The sequence below is a fragment of the Podarcis raffonei genome, chromosome 13 (assembly GCF_027172205.1).
Source record: "Podarcis raffonei isolate rPodRaf1 chromosome 13, rPodRaf1.pri, whole genome shotgun sequence".
NCBI lineage: Eukaryota > Metazoa > Chordata > Lepidosauria > Squamata > Lacertidae > Podarcis > Podarcis raffonei.
In genome coordinates this window covers 24,317,707-24,333,575 of record NC_070614.1, presented here as the reverse complement: position 1 = coordinate 24,333,575, position 15,869 = coordinate 24,317,707, and the positions used below count along the sequence as shown (strand labels likewise).

Sequence of the window (15,869 nt, the reverse complement as noted above, 5' to 3'; positions counted from 1 at the left end):
CCCAAGGTCACCCAGTGAGCTTCATGGCTGAGTGGTGATTTGAACCCTGGCCTCCCAGGTCCTAGCCCAACACTCTAACCATTACACCACGATGGGTTTCCTTGTTTGCAGGGCAAGCCCAGGAAGAACCTGAAATGGTTTTTGCCTTGAAACTGTACCAGGACTTTGCTAAGAAAAAGTTTCTGGGGTCCTAACCATGGTATACTTCACCTCATCCCTGGGAATGAATTTATAAAATTCTTATTTCTGTTGTTTCTTTTTGGTGTTCATTGTGAGGGGCTGGAAGCTTCACCGGGGCTGAGTTCACAATCCTGGAACACATAAAGTCAACTGAGTAGCTCTGAGCTTACACAGAGAGAAATTACTTTTAAAAATTTAAAATACCTTCCTGGTTTATTTATTTATTTTAGTTCTGTGCAGCTTACAGAATAACAATACTGTCCCAATAAAACCCAATTGTACATTTACCAAGCAATGAAAAACTACCAGGTCTGGGACTAACACTAACACACGGGTGGCACTGTAGTCTAAACCACCCAGCCTCTTGGGCTTGCTGATTGAATCCCCACGGAGTGAGCTCCTATTGCTCTGTCCCAGCTCCTGTCAACCTAGCAGTTTGAAAGCACATCAGTGCAAGTAGATAAATAGGTACAACTGTGGGGGGAAGGTAAACGGCGTTTCCATGCACTCTGGTTTCCATCATAGTGTCCTGTTGCGCCAGAAGCGGTTTAGTCATGCTGGCCACATGACCCGGAAGGCTGTCTGTGGACAAACGCCGGTTCCCTCGGCCTGAAAGCAAGATGAGCGCTGCTCATAGTCACCTTTGACTGGACTTAACCATCCAGGGGTCATTTGCCTTTCTTTTTTTTTAACACAAGGGCAAAATCCTATATTTGTTTGGAAGCAAATCACACTAAGTTTAATGGGAATTGCTCACCAACAAGTGTGTTTGGGGTTGCAGCTTTTAACCCTGCTGAGAAATTAACTTTTGTGGGGGATGCTGCTGACATCCCTGTAGTTTTTGCCATTTTGTAGACCCAAGGGAGCCAACTGGGGCGCAGAGGGCGATGTGTTAGCCAAGTAATTAGTCAAGGCCTTCAGAACATGGTTTAAGCAAGCATCTTCATGGGAAATACATTTAAACATTTTCGCACTGTACCTCCAGTTAATTGCATTTGTGAATTCCCAGCATGTTTGCCTGCTTCTTCCCTCTTCCATCCTCTGCTATTCTTCCCTCTTTCTTATCCCACCCCCCATCAGGAAGCAATGGGGGGGGGGTGAGAGAACAGGGGAAGGAAAGAATCAACAGAATGGTCGGATGTAACTATTTTTAGCATTGGGGGTTTGGCTCTGAGTTCCTGGAGCCAGTTTAGTCTTATCTGGCCCCTGCACCGGGCTGGAGGATGGGGAGCGGAGAGCTACGTTTTCAGAGTTCAGGTCAAGCCTGATCATTTTAGGAGAATGGTTCGTCCCTGACCTTCCAGCTGCGACTGGTTGGTCTTTGGTTCCTTGAAGCTGAACGAAATAGTTCAACAACAACAACTACACCCACCTATGTGTCAAGGGTCCTGCCGTCCCCTGTTGTGTAGATACAGCCCAAAGTTTTTTTCATTCAGCCCTTGTTTCCTCAGCGTCCCCCCTCTTACAAACCCTTCACAGTTTTCCTTCAGGTCCTCCACCCATCCTTCAGGTCCTCCACCAAGCCTGGGCAGTGTGTATGGAGGTCCTGGGCTGCCTAGACAACAAGACACCCCCCCTCCCGGTCTCACTGGTCCAAAGGAAAGCAGAGCAATACGTTTAGCACCAGCAGAAGGCGAACAAGGCGCCATCCAACCATTGCTTAGGGGCTCAGCTTTGGATTTGTGTAGGGTTTACTCCTGAGCCTTTTCTTCTCCCCCAAGGCAGTGGAGCTTTAGGATCAGGATTTTCCTTCTTCTCCTAGAAGGACTGCCTTCCCAGGTTCATGAGCCCCATCTGCCCCTAAATGCAATGAATACACATAAAACAAAACAACGAGTGGCCTTGCCGTGAGCAAACAGGATTCAGGCTGGGCTGCCACAGCCATTTTAGCTGAGGCTCATGGGAGCGCAGCAACAGCTGGAGGGCACCTGGTTAGGAAAGGTTCTGGGCTGTGGACTTCATGGTCTTCTTCACATATTTCCGTATCTGGTAAGCCAGCCCTGCTGTGTTTGTGGGTGAGTGGGGCACCCTCCTGTTCATTCTGCGGAGTGGGGGCCCTGTATGTCTGCCCTAACTCAAAAGCCCTGTCCTGAATCCCGCTGCACCCCTGACCGCTCTTGTCTTATTCCTCCTTTCCCTTCTCTTAGGACGGGTCCCGCCAGCGCTCCCTGCAACACAAGAAGAAGACGGTCTCCTTCAGCACCATGCCCAGCAACCGCAAGCTCAGCAGCACTGCCGCCTGCATCTCCTTCATGCTGGAGGGCTGCGAGATGAAGAAAGTGCGCTCTAACTCCCGCATGTACAGCCGGTTCTTCGTGCTGGACCCGGACTTGCGCTTCATGCACTGGGAGCCTTCCAAGAAAGACTCAGAGAAGGCCAAGATTGAAATCAAGTCGGTCAAGGAGGTGCGAGTTGGGAAGAAAACGCCGGTCCTGCGCTCCAACGGCCTCTCGGACCAGTTCCCAGATGAATGCGCCTTCTCGATCATCTACGGAGAAAACTACGAGTCCCTGGACCTGGTGGCCGGCTCTGTCGACGTGGTGAATGCCTGGGTAATGGGGCTGCGGTACTTGGCCTCCTATGGGAAGCACACCCTGGAGGGGGCTCCTGAGACCAGCCACCCGAACCCCCGCACTTCCTGGATCGCCTCCGTCTTCGACATCGCAGACCTGGAGAAGGAAGGCCGGATCCCGGTTTCCCGCGCCGTGCAGCTGATCCGGGCCCTCAACCCCGGCATGAAGACGTCCACCATAGAGCTGAAGTTCAAGGAGCTCCAGAAAGCAGCCAGTGAGCGGCTCGGGGAGGAGGTGGGCTGCGAGGTCTTTGTGGAGGCCTACTGCGAGCTGTGCACCAGGCCGGAGGTCTTCTTCCTCTTGGTCCAGTTCTCCAGCAACAAGGAGTACATGGGCCTGAAGGACCTCATGAGCTTCTTGGAGGCCGAGCAGGGCATGGAGGGTGTGACAGAGGAGATGTGCCTGGAGATCGTCCGGAAGTACGAGCCCTCCAAGGAAGGCCGGGAAAGGGGCTACTTGGCCATTGACGGCTTCACTCGCTACCTCCTCTCCGCCGACTGCGACATCTTCGACCCCCAGCACCGCAAGGTGTGCCAGGACATGACCCAGCCGTTGTCCCACTACTTCATTAGCTCTGCGCACGGAGCGTGCCTGGCTGAGGACAGCTGCTTCTGGGGTGGCTCCACTTCGGACATTGGGGGCTATGTGGCGGCGCTCAAGGCCGGCTGCCGCAGCCTGGAGCTTGTGGTCTGTGACGGCTCGTCTGGGGAGCCAGTAGTCGGTGCTGGCACCCGCTTGGCCTTCTCTAGAGTGGTGGGTGCCGTTGCCGAGCACGCCTTTGAGGCCTCGGACTTCCCGCTCATCCTGTGCCTCTCGGTGCATTGCTGCATCGCCCAGCAGCACCTGGTGGCCGAGCACCTGAGGAAGACATTTGGGGACAAGCTGTACCTGGTGCCTCCGAACCCCAGCGAGTCCTACCTCCCCTCCCCAGAAAAGCTCAAGAACTGCATCCTCATCAAGAGCCGGAAGCTGCTCCCCAGCTGCCAGGCCAGCGAGGGGGATGTGTCAGATGATGAGGAGACCCTGGAGCTCAGCCTGCCTCTCAGCGAGGAGGACCGAGAGCGGCCGCGTTGCCGGCGGGCCTTGTGCCGCGAGCTCTCGGACCTGGTGAGCCTGTGCCAGGCGGTGTCCTTCCAGGGCTTCGAGGCCTCTCGGCGGAACCAGTGCTATTGGGAAACCTGCTCCTTCAGTGAAGTGGAGGCCGGGCGCTACGCCAATGAAGAACCGGAGGATTTTGTGGAGTACAACAAGCGCTTCCTCTCCCGGGTCTACCCTAGCCCCATGCGCATCGACGCCAGCAACATGAACCCCCAGGACTTCTGGAAGTGCGGCTGCCAGATGGTGGCCATGAACTACCAGACGCCAGGCCTCATGATGGACTTGAACGCTGGCTGGTTCCGCCAGAACGGGGGCTGCGGCTATGTCCTCCGGCCAGCCATCATGCGCGAGGAAGTGTCCTACTTTAGCGCAAACACCCGGGACACCTTGCCGGGCATCTCGGCCCAGCTCCTGCACCTCAAGGTGATCAGTGGCCAGAATCTGCCCAAACCCAAGGGCTCCGGGGCCAAGGGTGATGTGGTGGAGCCGTACGTTTGTGCTGAGATGCACGGCATCCCCGCTGACTGTGCCGAGAAACGCACCAAGACAGTGCTGCAGAGTGGAGACAATCCTGTCTTTGAGGAGACCCTGGAGTTCCAGGTGAACCTCCCAGAGCTGGCGATTCTGAGATTCATGGTGCTCGATGACGACTACATTGGGGATGAGTTCATCGCGCAGTACACAATCCCTTTCGAGTGCCTCCAGGTGGGGTACCGCCACGTGCCCCTCCAGTCCCTGGCCGGTGAGCCCCTCGCCAACACCACCTTGTTTGTCCACGTTGCCATCACCAACCGACGAGGCGGAGGCAAAGCACACCGGAGGGGGCTCTCGGGACGCAAGGGCCGGCGCATGCGAGAGTACACCTCCACCAAGGCCACGGGCATTAAGGCTATCGACGAGGTGTTCCGCACTGCCACTCAGCCACTGCGGGAGGCCACAGACCTGCGGGAGAACATGCAGGTACCCAGGTAGTGGGAGATGGGGCCTTCTGAGCTTGGCTTGCAGGTCTTGGAGATGGGGAGCAGGAGGGTGTCTGAATTGTCTGAATGCCTATCTACTTTATAAATATGGAGTACAGTCGTACCTCGGCTCCCGAACGCCTTGGGAGTCGAACGTTCCGGCTCCCGAATGATTGGAAACCAGAAGTGAGTGTTCCAGTTTTCGAACATTATTCAGCTTTGAAAGCTGAATGTTTCAGAAGTTGAATAGACTTCCAGAACAGATTCAGTATGACTTCCGAGGAATGGTTTTAGGCACAAGGAGGGCATATATTATTTTGTTATTATCCTTGCTCTTGTGAGTGAGATCAGCAGAGTACCATCCTTTGCAGCTTTAAATTCAGAAGCTAAGACAAAGTTGATTTAATCCTCTAGAAACAATAATCCAGGATGCTTTAAGGCAGACTGGATTTTCCCTGATATTACCTCTTTTCTCCACCTTAAAAATAACAATTGCACACACATTGTTTTGTGAAGAAGTACAAGTAATATTTACTTACATAATCTGGGTCTTGAAGCAGCAGTTACTGTAGCAAAATGAAGGCAGGTTTATAACTACTATCTAAATTACAAAAATACAAAATCTAAGTTCAAAATGGTGTCTGAGCTGCAGACACATATGTGGAGTTGGCTTGGAAGCATGAAGAAGAAAAAGAGAGGTGCCCTGGCAGGAGGGAATTATGTCCTGTTACAGCTTCCTGCCCAGGCAGGCAAAAGAAGTGATCTCACAGAGTTCTCTCTAGCAAATTTTACAGGAAAGCTCTGTGAGCCTCAGCTTCTTCATGCACTTATCTGGCAAAACATGAATTGTTGGTTTGATTGCAATAATGTCCCACAGGCCTCTACTTCCACACCAGCAGGAGATCACCATTTTTTAGGGGGTGCCAGGAATTATTGGAAGAGTCCTGTAAACCCTAGTGTCAGGGCTGGTTCAAATGCAGGTCAGCACTCAAGACGCAGAGACAATCAGAAAAGCTAATCAGTAGTATCCTTTGCCTGAAACCCTGGAGAGCTGCTTCCAGTCAGTGTAGACAATGCTAAGTTAGAGAGACCAGCGGTCTAATTTGGCATAAGGCCGAATTATGTGTCCCTATGATATAACAAATCTCGCTTCCACCTGCCTTCGCTTTGTAGCCGTCACAGCCATGAACAGCTGGAGAGCCCTCTGGTCTCTCTAATCCCCCCATTGCCTTCTCTGCCAAGGGCGGAGCTGCCACTCTCACCCTCCCCATTTGCAACAGAAAATGCTGGCTTGATTCAACAAAGCAGCACCTCCCCATCCCGGCTGTGTTTTCCTCTGGGCTGCTGCAGCCAAACAAGCAGCAATAGTTTTCTCCTTCCCGGAGCATTGGAGAAGGCAAGGGAGAATGGGATGTGAGCGCTTGGAGATGCAGAGTGGCCATGTGTCTTGCTTTACAGAGGGCAGTCCTCTATTTCAGGGCTGGCTATCTATCTATCTATCATCTATCTATCTATCTATCTATCTATCTATCTATCTATCTATCCTCTATCTATCTATCCTCTATCTATCTATCTATCTATCTATCTATCTATCTATCTATCTATCATTTAACTATCATCTACAGTATCTATCATCTACAGTATCTATCTATCTATCTATCTATCTATATCTATCTATCTATCTATCATCTATCTATCTATCTATCATCTATCTATCTATCTATCTATCTATCTATCATCTATCTATCATCTATCTATCTATCTAGCATCTACAGTATCTATCTATCTAGCATCTACAGTATCTTTCTTTGTTTCTTTGTTTCTTTCTTTTCTTTCTATCATCTAGCTCAAGGGCCACACTCACCTTTAGCCAATCCTCAGGGGGCCACATTCTTACACACACACACACACACTATACAGACACTCACAGGTCACACAGGTTGTGCAGATCAGCTGGTAGAAGTGAGGTTTATTTTCCCCTCTCTGCTCTTCCAAGGGTTGCTCTGGGGAGAAGGTTGTTTGCAACTTCATCAGGACCCTGAACTCCCCTCACCCCATGCTCTGTCTACCTCCCCCCCCTCCAATATAGTTTCCTCTTCCAAAATCAGTGGAGTCTTGGAAATGGATTAGAATTTACCTGCAAATTGAGGTTTTCCTCTCTTGCTCCGTCTGAAGGGCTGGCAGAGGACACTCCTCTCTGGTCCTTCTTCTGGATGATAAAAGAACTCTAAGAAGGGAGAACCAGTAGAGGTGGGGGCACTTGGCATTGCCCATCAACAGTTGGCAACACCTGGGCAGCAGGCAGAGCGGACACACAGCACATCACCTGGGCACAGTCTCCTCCAGTACAGTGACATGTATCATATTTCTGTTTTGCATCTACACAATATAAATTAGCATGTGCAAATTTGATGCAAACCTGAAATCCTCTTTTTTGAGGGTGGGGATGTGTTGGAGAGGCTGTCCAGCTATCTCTGACTCAGCATTCCTCCTAAAGAGGAGAACGTGTGAATGCATTTAAAATAATGAGTTGTAAGCCAGGAATATACCTCTTCCCGCCCCTCACCTAACCACCATTCACACTCAATCTCCACCCTCTTTTCCTTCCCCTAGAATGCTCTGGTCTCCTTCAAGGAATTGTGTGGCCTGACGCCGGCAGCTAACATCAAGCAGTGCATCTTAAAGCTGGCCACTTGGCTGCAGCCCAGCGAGAAGGAGAGCCCCCCAGCCGTCACCCTCAACTTGGGCGAGGAATACCCCTCCATGGAGGCCCAGGGGCCGGTCCCAGAGCTCCTGCGGAAAGTGCTTGCTGCCTACGACACCGTGAGTGTAAACTGGGGGGTGGGGACGGGACCCTGGGCCTTTGCCAGGGGTATCAGCTGCTGTTTCCTTTCCATAACAGGGTTGGTCCCTCTTTTCTGATCTCCTGGTTTTGTTTCGAGGCCCAGCAAAAATATCAATTTGGGGTGGGGTGGAGCACACATTTGTGGTACAAATCTTAACCAAGGGCTCCTGCCCCCGCCAACCCCATTCTCTCAGTGCAGCACATGTTCACCTTGAGACTCAGATGGAGGAGAGATTCAATAATGCACAGCTCTTTAGGCAGCAGCCAAGACTAGGCCCAGTTATGGGGCCTGCACCATAGAGATACAGGGATAGAGCGGCCATCTCTGCACCTGCACCCAGGTCGTGCCAGTTAACAGGCCTCTTTTCCACTTATAAATCTTATGTGGAATTTTAGGTTCTCCTGTGCTATTTCCCCTCTCTAATGGGTATGAGCATCTCTCCCCACCCTGCCCCATATAGGTTTTGCATTCACATTACAATCTTGCCTGGAGCAAGAGCTGCCTTAGCATTGTGTGAAAGCTCCCTTCCTATACTGTCCTCAAGGGGATTTTAGTACAGTCGTACCTTGGATCTCAAACGCCTTGGCTCCTGAATGATCGAAACCTGGAAGTGAAAGCCGGTTTTGGAAAGTTCTTTTGGAAGCCGAACATCCAACAAGGCTTCTGCGGCTTCCAATTGGCTGCAGGAGCTTTCTACAGCCAATCAGAAGCCATGCTTTGGTTTCCGAACGTTTTGGAAGTCGAACGGACTTCGGGAACAGATTCCGTTCAACTTCCAATGTACGACTGTACCAGACCTGGTGCCAGCACATGGCATCATCAGCCAGCTGCTGGGGCCCCTACTATTAGGCATGCCGAGCCTCTTGTCTTGAGTAGCAGATTGGCTGTTCTACTCAAGCCAATCCAATATGCAGCTGCGCCGTTCAGGTGCTCTGTGGCCAAGCTGGTACTGTGCTTCACTGCTTCAGCCCCTGCCTCCAGCAGCTTCCTGGATAGCTGATTACTGGTAGATTCATAGAATTGTAGAGTCAACCCCCTGCAATGCAGGGATGTTTTGCCCGATGTGGGACTCGAACCCATGACCCTGAGATTAAGAGTCTCATGCTGTACCAACTGAGCTATCTGCCAGGCTCTTTTGTTTGAAGTGCAGCAAGCCATAGATCTTTTCTTGGGCAATGCTCATGATAGGCATAGGACCCCCTGATGTGGATTGGGCCTATAGCAGAGGACAAAGGGCTAAAGACACTCCCCACACTAGACTCCAGATCTGGATCGGTGCTTAAGGGCAGCGGCATGTGACTAACATAACGTGTTCTTTGGCCCTAGCAGCTAGAACTGCAAAGACTTTGTCACAGTGAGAAAGAGTAGCACATAGAGAAGCCCTGGAATCTGTGCAATTGGCTACCAATATCTCTCCACAGGTGCTGAGACATTGCAAGGGGGCAGTGGGGCCAAGGGCCTCCTGTAAGGTGGGGTGCTTTGCTGGCTTGCGCAGACCCCACCCCACTAATCACACCTTCTCTCTCTCTTTTACTTTCCCCGCCATCAGATGATCCAAACAGGCCGCACGCTAATTGAGTCAGCCGATGCCGTTCACGCCAAGATTATTCAGGTGCAACAAGCAGGTAGGCAGCGGAGGAACTGCTATGAAACTAACAAAGCTTAAAGCTTCAGGTGCCTAATCTCAGAAGGGCCACAAAAGCACACTTAGTCCACATGGCTTTTTTTAAATGGGTCTAGTCTATGCGATTTGAGTCACATGACTCAAATCAAATGATGGTATATATTTCAATAATCCCAAAGTTTTGAGAGTCAGTCGCACTGTTTACTGTGCACATAGATGGGCAATGATTTTGGAGTGCTCTGAAAGGGTTTCTTAAACCTCTTTGAAAAACCCTCAAAAGCTGATGACCAGGTGCCATAGTGGGGTGAACGCACAGCCACCTTTGACCCTTGGGGTGGGGGTGTGCTCTTCCAGCCTTCAGGAGCGCAGGCCTACCTTGTCCAGAAGGCAGCAGGCCTGTAACAGGTTGTCTCCTTTGCCTCCCTCTCCACATTTCTCCAGGGATGGGGTTTCACAAGGAGCTGCACCGTTTGGAGGCCAAGGAAGGCCTGAAAGGGCGGAAGCTGCAGAAAGCTCTGGAGAGTTTTGCCTGGAACATCACTGTCCTGAAGGTAATTAGGAGCAGCACTTGCTGCGAGGTAGGATTTTCTGGGACAGGGTCTCAGGGCCAGGACTTCAGCCATGGGATGCCAAAAAGCTCGCTGGGGGACCTTGGGGCAGCCATTATCACTCATTCTAACCTATTATTGTTGTTGTTGTTGTTAATTATTATTATTATTATTATTATTATTATTATTATTATTATTATTATTATTACCCTGCCCATCTCTGGGTTGCCCCAGTCACTCTGGGCAGCTTCCAACATAATATAAAAACACAAAAATATCAAGCATAAAAAAACTTCCCAATACAGGGCTGCATTCAGGTGTCTTCAGAAAGTGGTATGTGTATCATTGTTTATCTCTTTGACATCTGATAGGAGGGTGTTCCACAGGGCAGGTGCAATTACCCAGAATGCCCTCTACTTGGTTCCCTGTAACTTCTCTCGCAGTGAGGTAACTGCCAAAAGGCCCTCGGAGCTGGACCTCAGTGTCCGAGCTGAACGATGGGGGTGGAGATGCTCCTTCAGGTATACAGTGGTGCCTCGGGTTACATACGCTTCAGGTTACAGACTCCACTAACCCAGAAATTTTACCTCGGGTTAAGAACTTTGCTTCAGGATGAGAACAGAAATCGTGCGGCGGCACAGCAGCAGCGGGAGGCCCCATTAGCTAAAGTGGTGCTTCAGGTTAAGAACTGTTTCAGGTTAAGAACGCACCTCCGGAACGAATTAAGTACCAGAGGTACCACTGTACAGGGCCGAGGCTGTTTAGGGCATTAAAGGTCAGCACCAACACTTTGAATTGTGCTTGGAAACGTGCTGGGAGCCAGTAGATTAGATGTAGTTTCTGAGTCACTTTCTGCGTAGAGTGCAGTGGTCCAAGAGGGAGATAAACCAGAGCATGGACCTACTGACCAGGCGGGGTTCTAAGGATAAAATGGGGAAAGGGAGAACCATGTACAGTATCCCACTCTAAGCTTTTTGAAGGAAAGGTGGGCCATAACAAATAAGTAAATAAAATACTATTGCCCTGCGGACGTTTTCTTCCTGGGAGATTTTTGCTGGGCTCGCAGGAAATGGAATGATCTCTTCCCATGCATTTCAAGCTGCAGCTCTAGTTTTTTTTGGGGGGGGAGGGTGTCAAAAGCATTTGTGCATTGAATGCCGGGTTTTGTTTGGGCCACAGACTTTCTAAAGAATCTAAAGTGTCCGTGGTCCGGTGGTGAGCAGGCACTGCCACCTGGTGGGCGCTGCATGTTCCATGTCCTTGCATCTTGATCGGCTGTTGCTGTTTTGAAAAACACGAGGGCTGCTTAGAGCTGTGCTTTCCTTCAGTTGCTTTGGTTAAAAGGGGATGCTGATGGCTTCTCTCCAGATGGCTTCCTTGTTGCTGATTTCCCCCAGTGCATGACGTTGTTGCTTAAAATACAATGGTTCAGTGGTAGAGCAATCTGCTCTGCACACCGACAATATTATTATTATTATTATTATTATTATTATTATTATTATTATCATCATCATCATTATCATCTTCTTCATCATCATCATCATCATCATCATCATCATTGTCATTATTAGTTTTTCCAGAGCTTTAATACATCTTTGATTACCACCATCCTTTCTAATACATGTGAACTTCCCCTCTATCCCTCCATGGTTTCCTTATTTCCCCATATCTTGCTGCATATCATACCTAACACCCCTCTTCAGCTTAACTTAATATCTAGATGGTTCTTCACTGCCATTCACAGTTCAAATCCTACTTGCAAATTTACTGTTATATTTCTTCAAATATTCTGTGAAAGGGCTCCACTCCTCCCTTAACACTGACTTCTCCTGGTCTCTTAATTTTTGTTACAAGACCAACAGCTGTAGAATCATAGAATTGTAGAGTCAGAAGGGACCCTGAAGATCATCTGCAAGGCAGGAATATGCAACTGTCCCATGCAGGGACCGAACCTGCAACCTTGGCATTATCAACACCACACTTGTAACCAACTGAGCTATCCAGGTCCCACAATCAATCCCTGGCATCTCCAGGTGGAACAGGGATTATCCCCCTGTCTGAAACCCTGGAGAGGCACAGCCAGTCAGTGTAGACAGTACTAACCTAGGTTGACCGATGTTCTGACTTGGTATAAGGAAGCTTCGTATGCCACTAGGTTGGTCTTATGCTCTGATTTCTGCTAATGTTATGACTGTGTGTGTGTTTTGCAACTATAATGGGCAGCTTTTTGTTTAGGTTTATTTGCACTTTTCTCATTAAAGCAGTGTAAGAAAAGCAAAAGCAGTGAACTAAGTCTCTGTTGTGATGGCTGAAGTCTTTGTTGTGTCAGAAAGGGAGGAAAGATTTGCCCCTTTACCAAAATGTGTCAACAAAGGAAAGTACTTTAAAAAACACACCAGGTTGAGATAAACTTCGATAATATTTATTTATTTATTATACCCCGCCCATCTGGCTGGGTTTCCCAGCCACTCTGGGTGGCTTCCAACAAAATATTAAAATACAATAGTCTATTAAACATTAAAAGCTTCTCTAAACAGAGCTGCCTTCAGATATCTTCTAAAAGTCTGGTAGTTGTTTTTCTCTTTGACATCTGGTGGGAGGGCGTTCAACAGGGCGGGTGCCACTACTGAGAAGGCCCTCTGCCTGGTTCCCTGTAACTTGGCTTCTCACAGCGAGGAAACTGCCAGAAGGCCCTCGGAAGTGGACCTCAGTGTCCAGGCAGAAAAATGGGGGTGGAGGCGCTCCTTCAGGTATACTGGACTGAGGCCGATACAACTTCAGTTTGCATCAGTATGATTTGTTCTCTTCATGTTTATTATTTTATAACAACTCCGTCTGCATACGATGGGCACCTTTTGTGTTTATTTCAGTGATGTTGCCCACCGATAATACATTGTAGGCAAGTTGGCTTCCACCCTCCCCAAAAGGAGAATTATTAAGCAGCTGAATTTGTCAGGTTACCTTCCACACTGTAGTTTGCTGTTGGACCTCTGGGTGTGTGTTTTTCGTTTTCTTTCCTTGACTCTGTGACCACCTTTCATCACCTCTTCAACTCTTCCATTGCCCACAGGGCCAGGCCGACCTACTGAAACACTCTAAGGCGGAGGCGCTCGACACACTCTGGCAGATCCACAACGCCGCACAGTCCTGTGGCATCGGCCGGAATGGCGCCGCCTCCCCCGACCTCTTCCGCGGCCGAGCTCTCCTCGATCCCATCCCGGAAACCGAAGGAGGCAGCGACACCGGATCTTGCTGACTCGGAGTGGCCCCAAAACCTAGGGAGGGCAGCGGACTTATGGACAAAGACAGAGACTCGGGATGAAGCGTGGCGGATTTCTATTTTTATTTTTAAAAAATCGACACGAAGCACAGTTTTGTCTCCAGCGTGGGGAAGTAGCTTGAGGTTCTCGCTAGTCAACTTCCAAGTCACTATGCGCATAACAACCGGGGTTCTCTTTTCGTAAACAGGGTGACCAACCCCAGACAGCAGATTTCGGATGGCAGTGACTGACAGATTTGACCGTAACCTGTGGGAAAACCACTCCTTCACCAGCCTCTTTGGTCATTCCACATTGAAGACATGCAGCTTCCCCCAAAGAATCCTGGGAACTCTAGTTTGTTAAGGGTGCTGGCAATTGCAGCTCTGGTAGGGGCGAACTACAGTCCCCAAGACTTTGAGGGAAGCCACATGCTCTAAATGTATGGTGTTGATGTGATCACTGAAACAAACAGGAGCCTCCATGTTTCTTGGGGTGCTCCCATTCATTTTACTGAGGCTCCCGCGAAAAACCAGCATCAGCAGAGACCTCTTCATTCATTGGACCAATAACCAAGCCTGGCCCAGAAGCTTTTCTATAGGGGCTCAGAGAGGTGTCAGCTGAGCTGCTGTGGCCTATCAGTATAAAGAGGTGGTTGTTTGGCTGGCCTTCTGCAGTCAAGTCATTTTACTGCCAGAGGCAGAGCAGCGAATGTCAGCTGCTGCCCGAGCTGAGTTGAGCAATAGCCAAAGCTAGTCAAGTACTGCTGTTTTCTTTGGCACCTGAGTCAGAAATTCCCACATGAGTCTCTCCCCCTCCCTGTCAGTAAAAATACGACCATCATAAATCAAACAATCTGCTGTCCTTTTCCTGACACCTGAAATCAGCTCAGGTGGCTGCTCAATGGTAGGGCCGGCCCTGCTGGAATTTCATCCTTTTGGACGGAGGCGGGTGGCACCTCAGAGGCTGAATCCCCTGCCTGACATTTCATGAGGTCTTGGGTCAAGGTCTGCTAGAAGCACAAGGCCCTAAGAGCTGTGCATAGGATCACCTCTGATCCTATGTAGCACCCCCTGTTGGTGAGTTGGCATGTTATTTGACATGTTATTTGCCATTGACATGTTATTTGGGCTGGGACTAAAATAAAAACAGCTTCTCTTTCTCTCCACCCTTGGAACTAATTCACTAGCAAGAGGAAGGCCAGACTCAGATTTTGGGTACAGGACCCCCTGGGAATTGAATGGCTCACAGCTGCAGAGCAAGGCTTGTAGCTGTGGGGCACTGGAAGAGACGCCCTTAGGAGGTGTTTTGGGCTCCCTGCTGGTAGTATTTAAGCAGGGGGCCAACTGTCAGGGCTGATGTGACACTGAGATTCCAGGATTGCTGGGGTGGTCTGAATGACTTCCAGGTTGCCTCCTTCCAACTTGAAATATTATACAGTTCTGTTGTCTGCTGGACACAGATCTTCCTCAGGGCAAGGTGGCAGTGGGGAGGGAGAGGGCTAGAAGACATCTCGGTAGGTCTTGTTCTCCCCCACCATGCTTTGAGGCTCCTAGTTAGAGCTGAAATGACAGGGAGGACTACATCTTGAACTTTCCTCTCTAGAATCTGGTTGTAAAACTTCAAATGGTTGCATCAAGTTAAGTCACACTCAGAGTGGATCCACTGAAACCAACAGAATTAATTGAAGCATGCCAGTTGATTTCTGTGGGTCTACTTTGAGTATGATATAGCTGGATGCAACCCAAATTTTATCCTCTCCTGACTGGATCCCTCCCCCATTGTTCATATTGTTGGATTCAGGGTTGTGGGGTTTGTTTGTTGGCCAAAAAGAAAGCAAGGCTATAAGACTGTAAATCTAACAAGAAGATCATACCATCTTGAAAAAATAACACGCAGACCTTAAAGCTTGAGTTTTCAAAGTGTCCCTTAAATTCACATTTGAAAATGTTGAAATTTGAAATATTTTGCCAGTCTCACAGATATTTGTGCATTGGTGTCTTCTGGTTCCTTACATTGATCTCTCTCTCACTTTTCCTTGTGTTTGGGGTGTTGCTGAGTGAGGGGGGGGCATAGACTGATGATTCCCCAGCTGGGCCCTGTTCCCCTCATGCCAGACCTGGAAGGCTTCCTCTAGGATTGTGAGGGATGGATTCTCTTGACAATAAAACCTGAGCTTCTCTTCTGTTCTTTCTCTCTGTCTCTTTTAATCATGCCCTCACAGCACTTGGAGAAAAGCAATGGGGGCAAGGAAAATGGTGAGAGGAAAGGGCTCAGCATTCCCTCTACATCCACCACTTCCCTCTCTTTAAAATTTCTGCCCCATACATAAACACTTATCTCCTGGTAACCCAAGTGTCTACCAAGCAGAACCTGTGTCCTCTAGCACATGGGTCAGGCATGCTGCCATTGTGCCTGGATATACCCCCTGTTTCCATACTATCTCTTATCAGGATCAGTGCCCTTTTTGGATCTCTCTTTGAGGGACATCTCAACTCTCCTCACATCTGCCCATTGATGAATTTGCAACTTCCAAACATACCTGAATCTTGCGCACTGTGGGTATGGCTTCTAGTATAATAAGACTTAGAGTGGGGGGCAGGCGAGACCGGATCTGGCCAGTGGGCCAGATTCGTGATTCCACACGGGTCAACTATGATCATAGCTGTCGACTCTTCTCTTTTCTTGAGAGGAATCCTATTCAGAATAAGGGAATTTCCGTTTAAAAAGGAAAATGTTGACAGCTATGACTTTGATGAGTGGGTGAGACTGCCCACCTCTGCT

At 49.4% G+C, this 15,869-nt stretch overlaps 1 protein-coding gene across 1 annotated transcript in view; it reads left to right on the top strand.

Moving 5' to 3' along the window:
- Positions 1-14,247, top strand: part of LOC128400984 (inactive phospholipase C-like protein 2) — a 34,068-nt gene extending 19,821 nt beyond the window's left edge. The window contains exons 2-6 of the mRNA XM_053363766.1: positions 2,328-4,811; positions 7,424-7,633; positions 9,206-9,281; positions 9,722-9,831; positions 12,899-14,247. Coding sequence (XP_053219741.1) covers positions 2,328-4,811; positions 7,424-7,633; positions 9,206-9,281; positions 9,722-9,831; positions 12,899-13,084 — 3,066 coding nt within the window. The 3' untranslated portion in view covers positions 13,085-14,247. The remainder of the gene's footprint in view (positions 1-2,327; positions 4,812-7,423; positions 7,634-9,205; positions 9,282-9,721; positions 9,832-12,898) is intronic.
- The last annotated feature ends 1,622 nt before the right edge of the window (positions 14,248-15,869 follow it).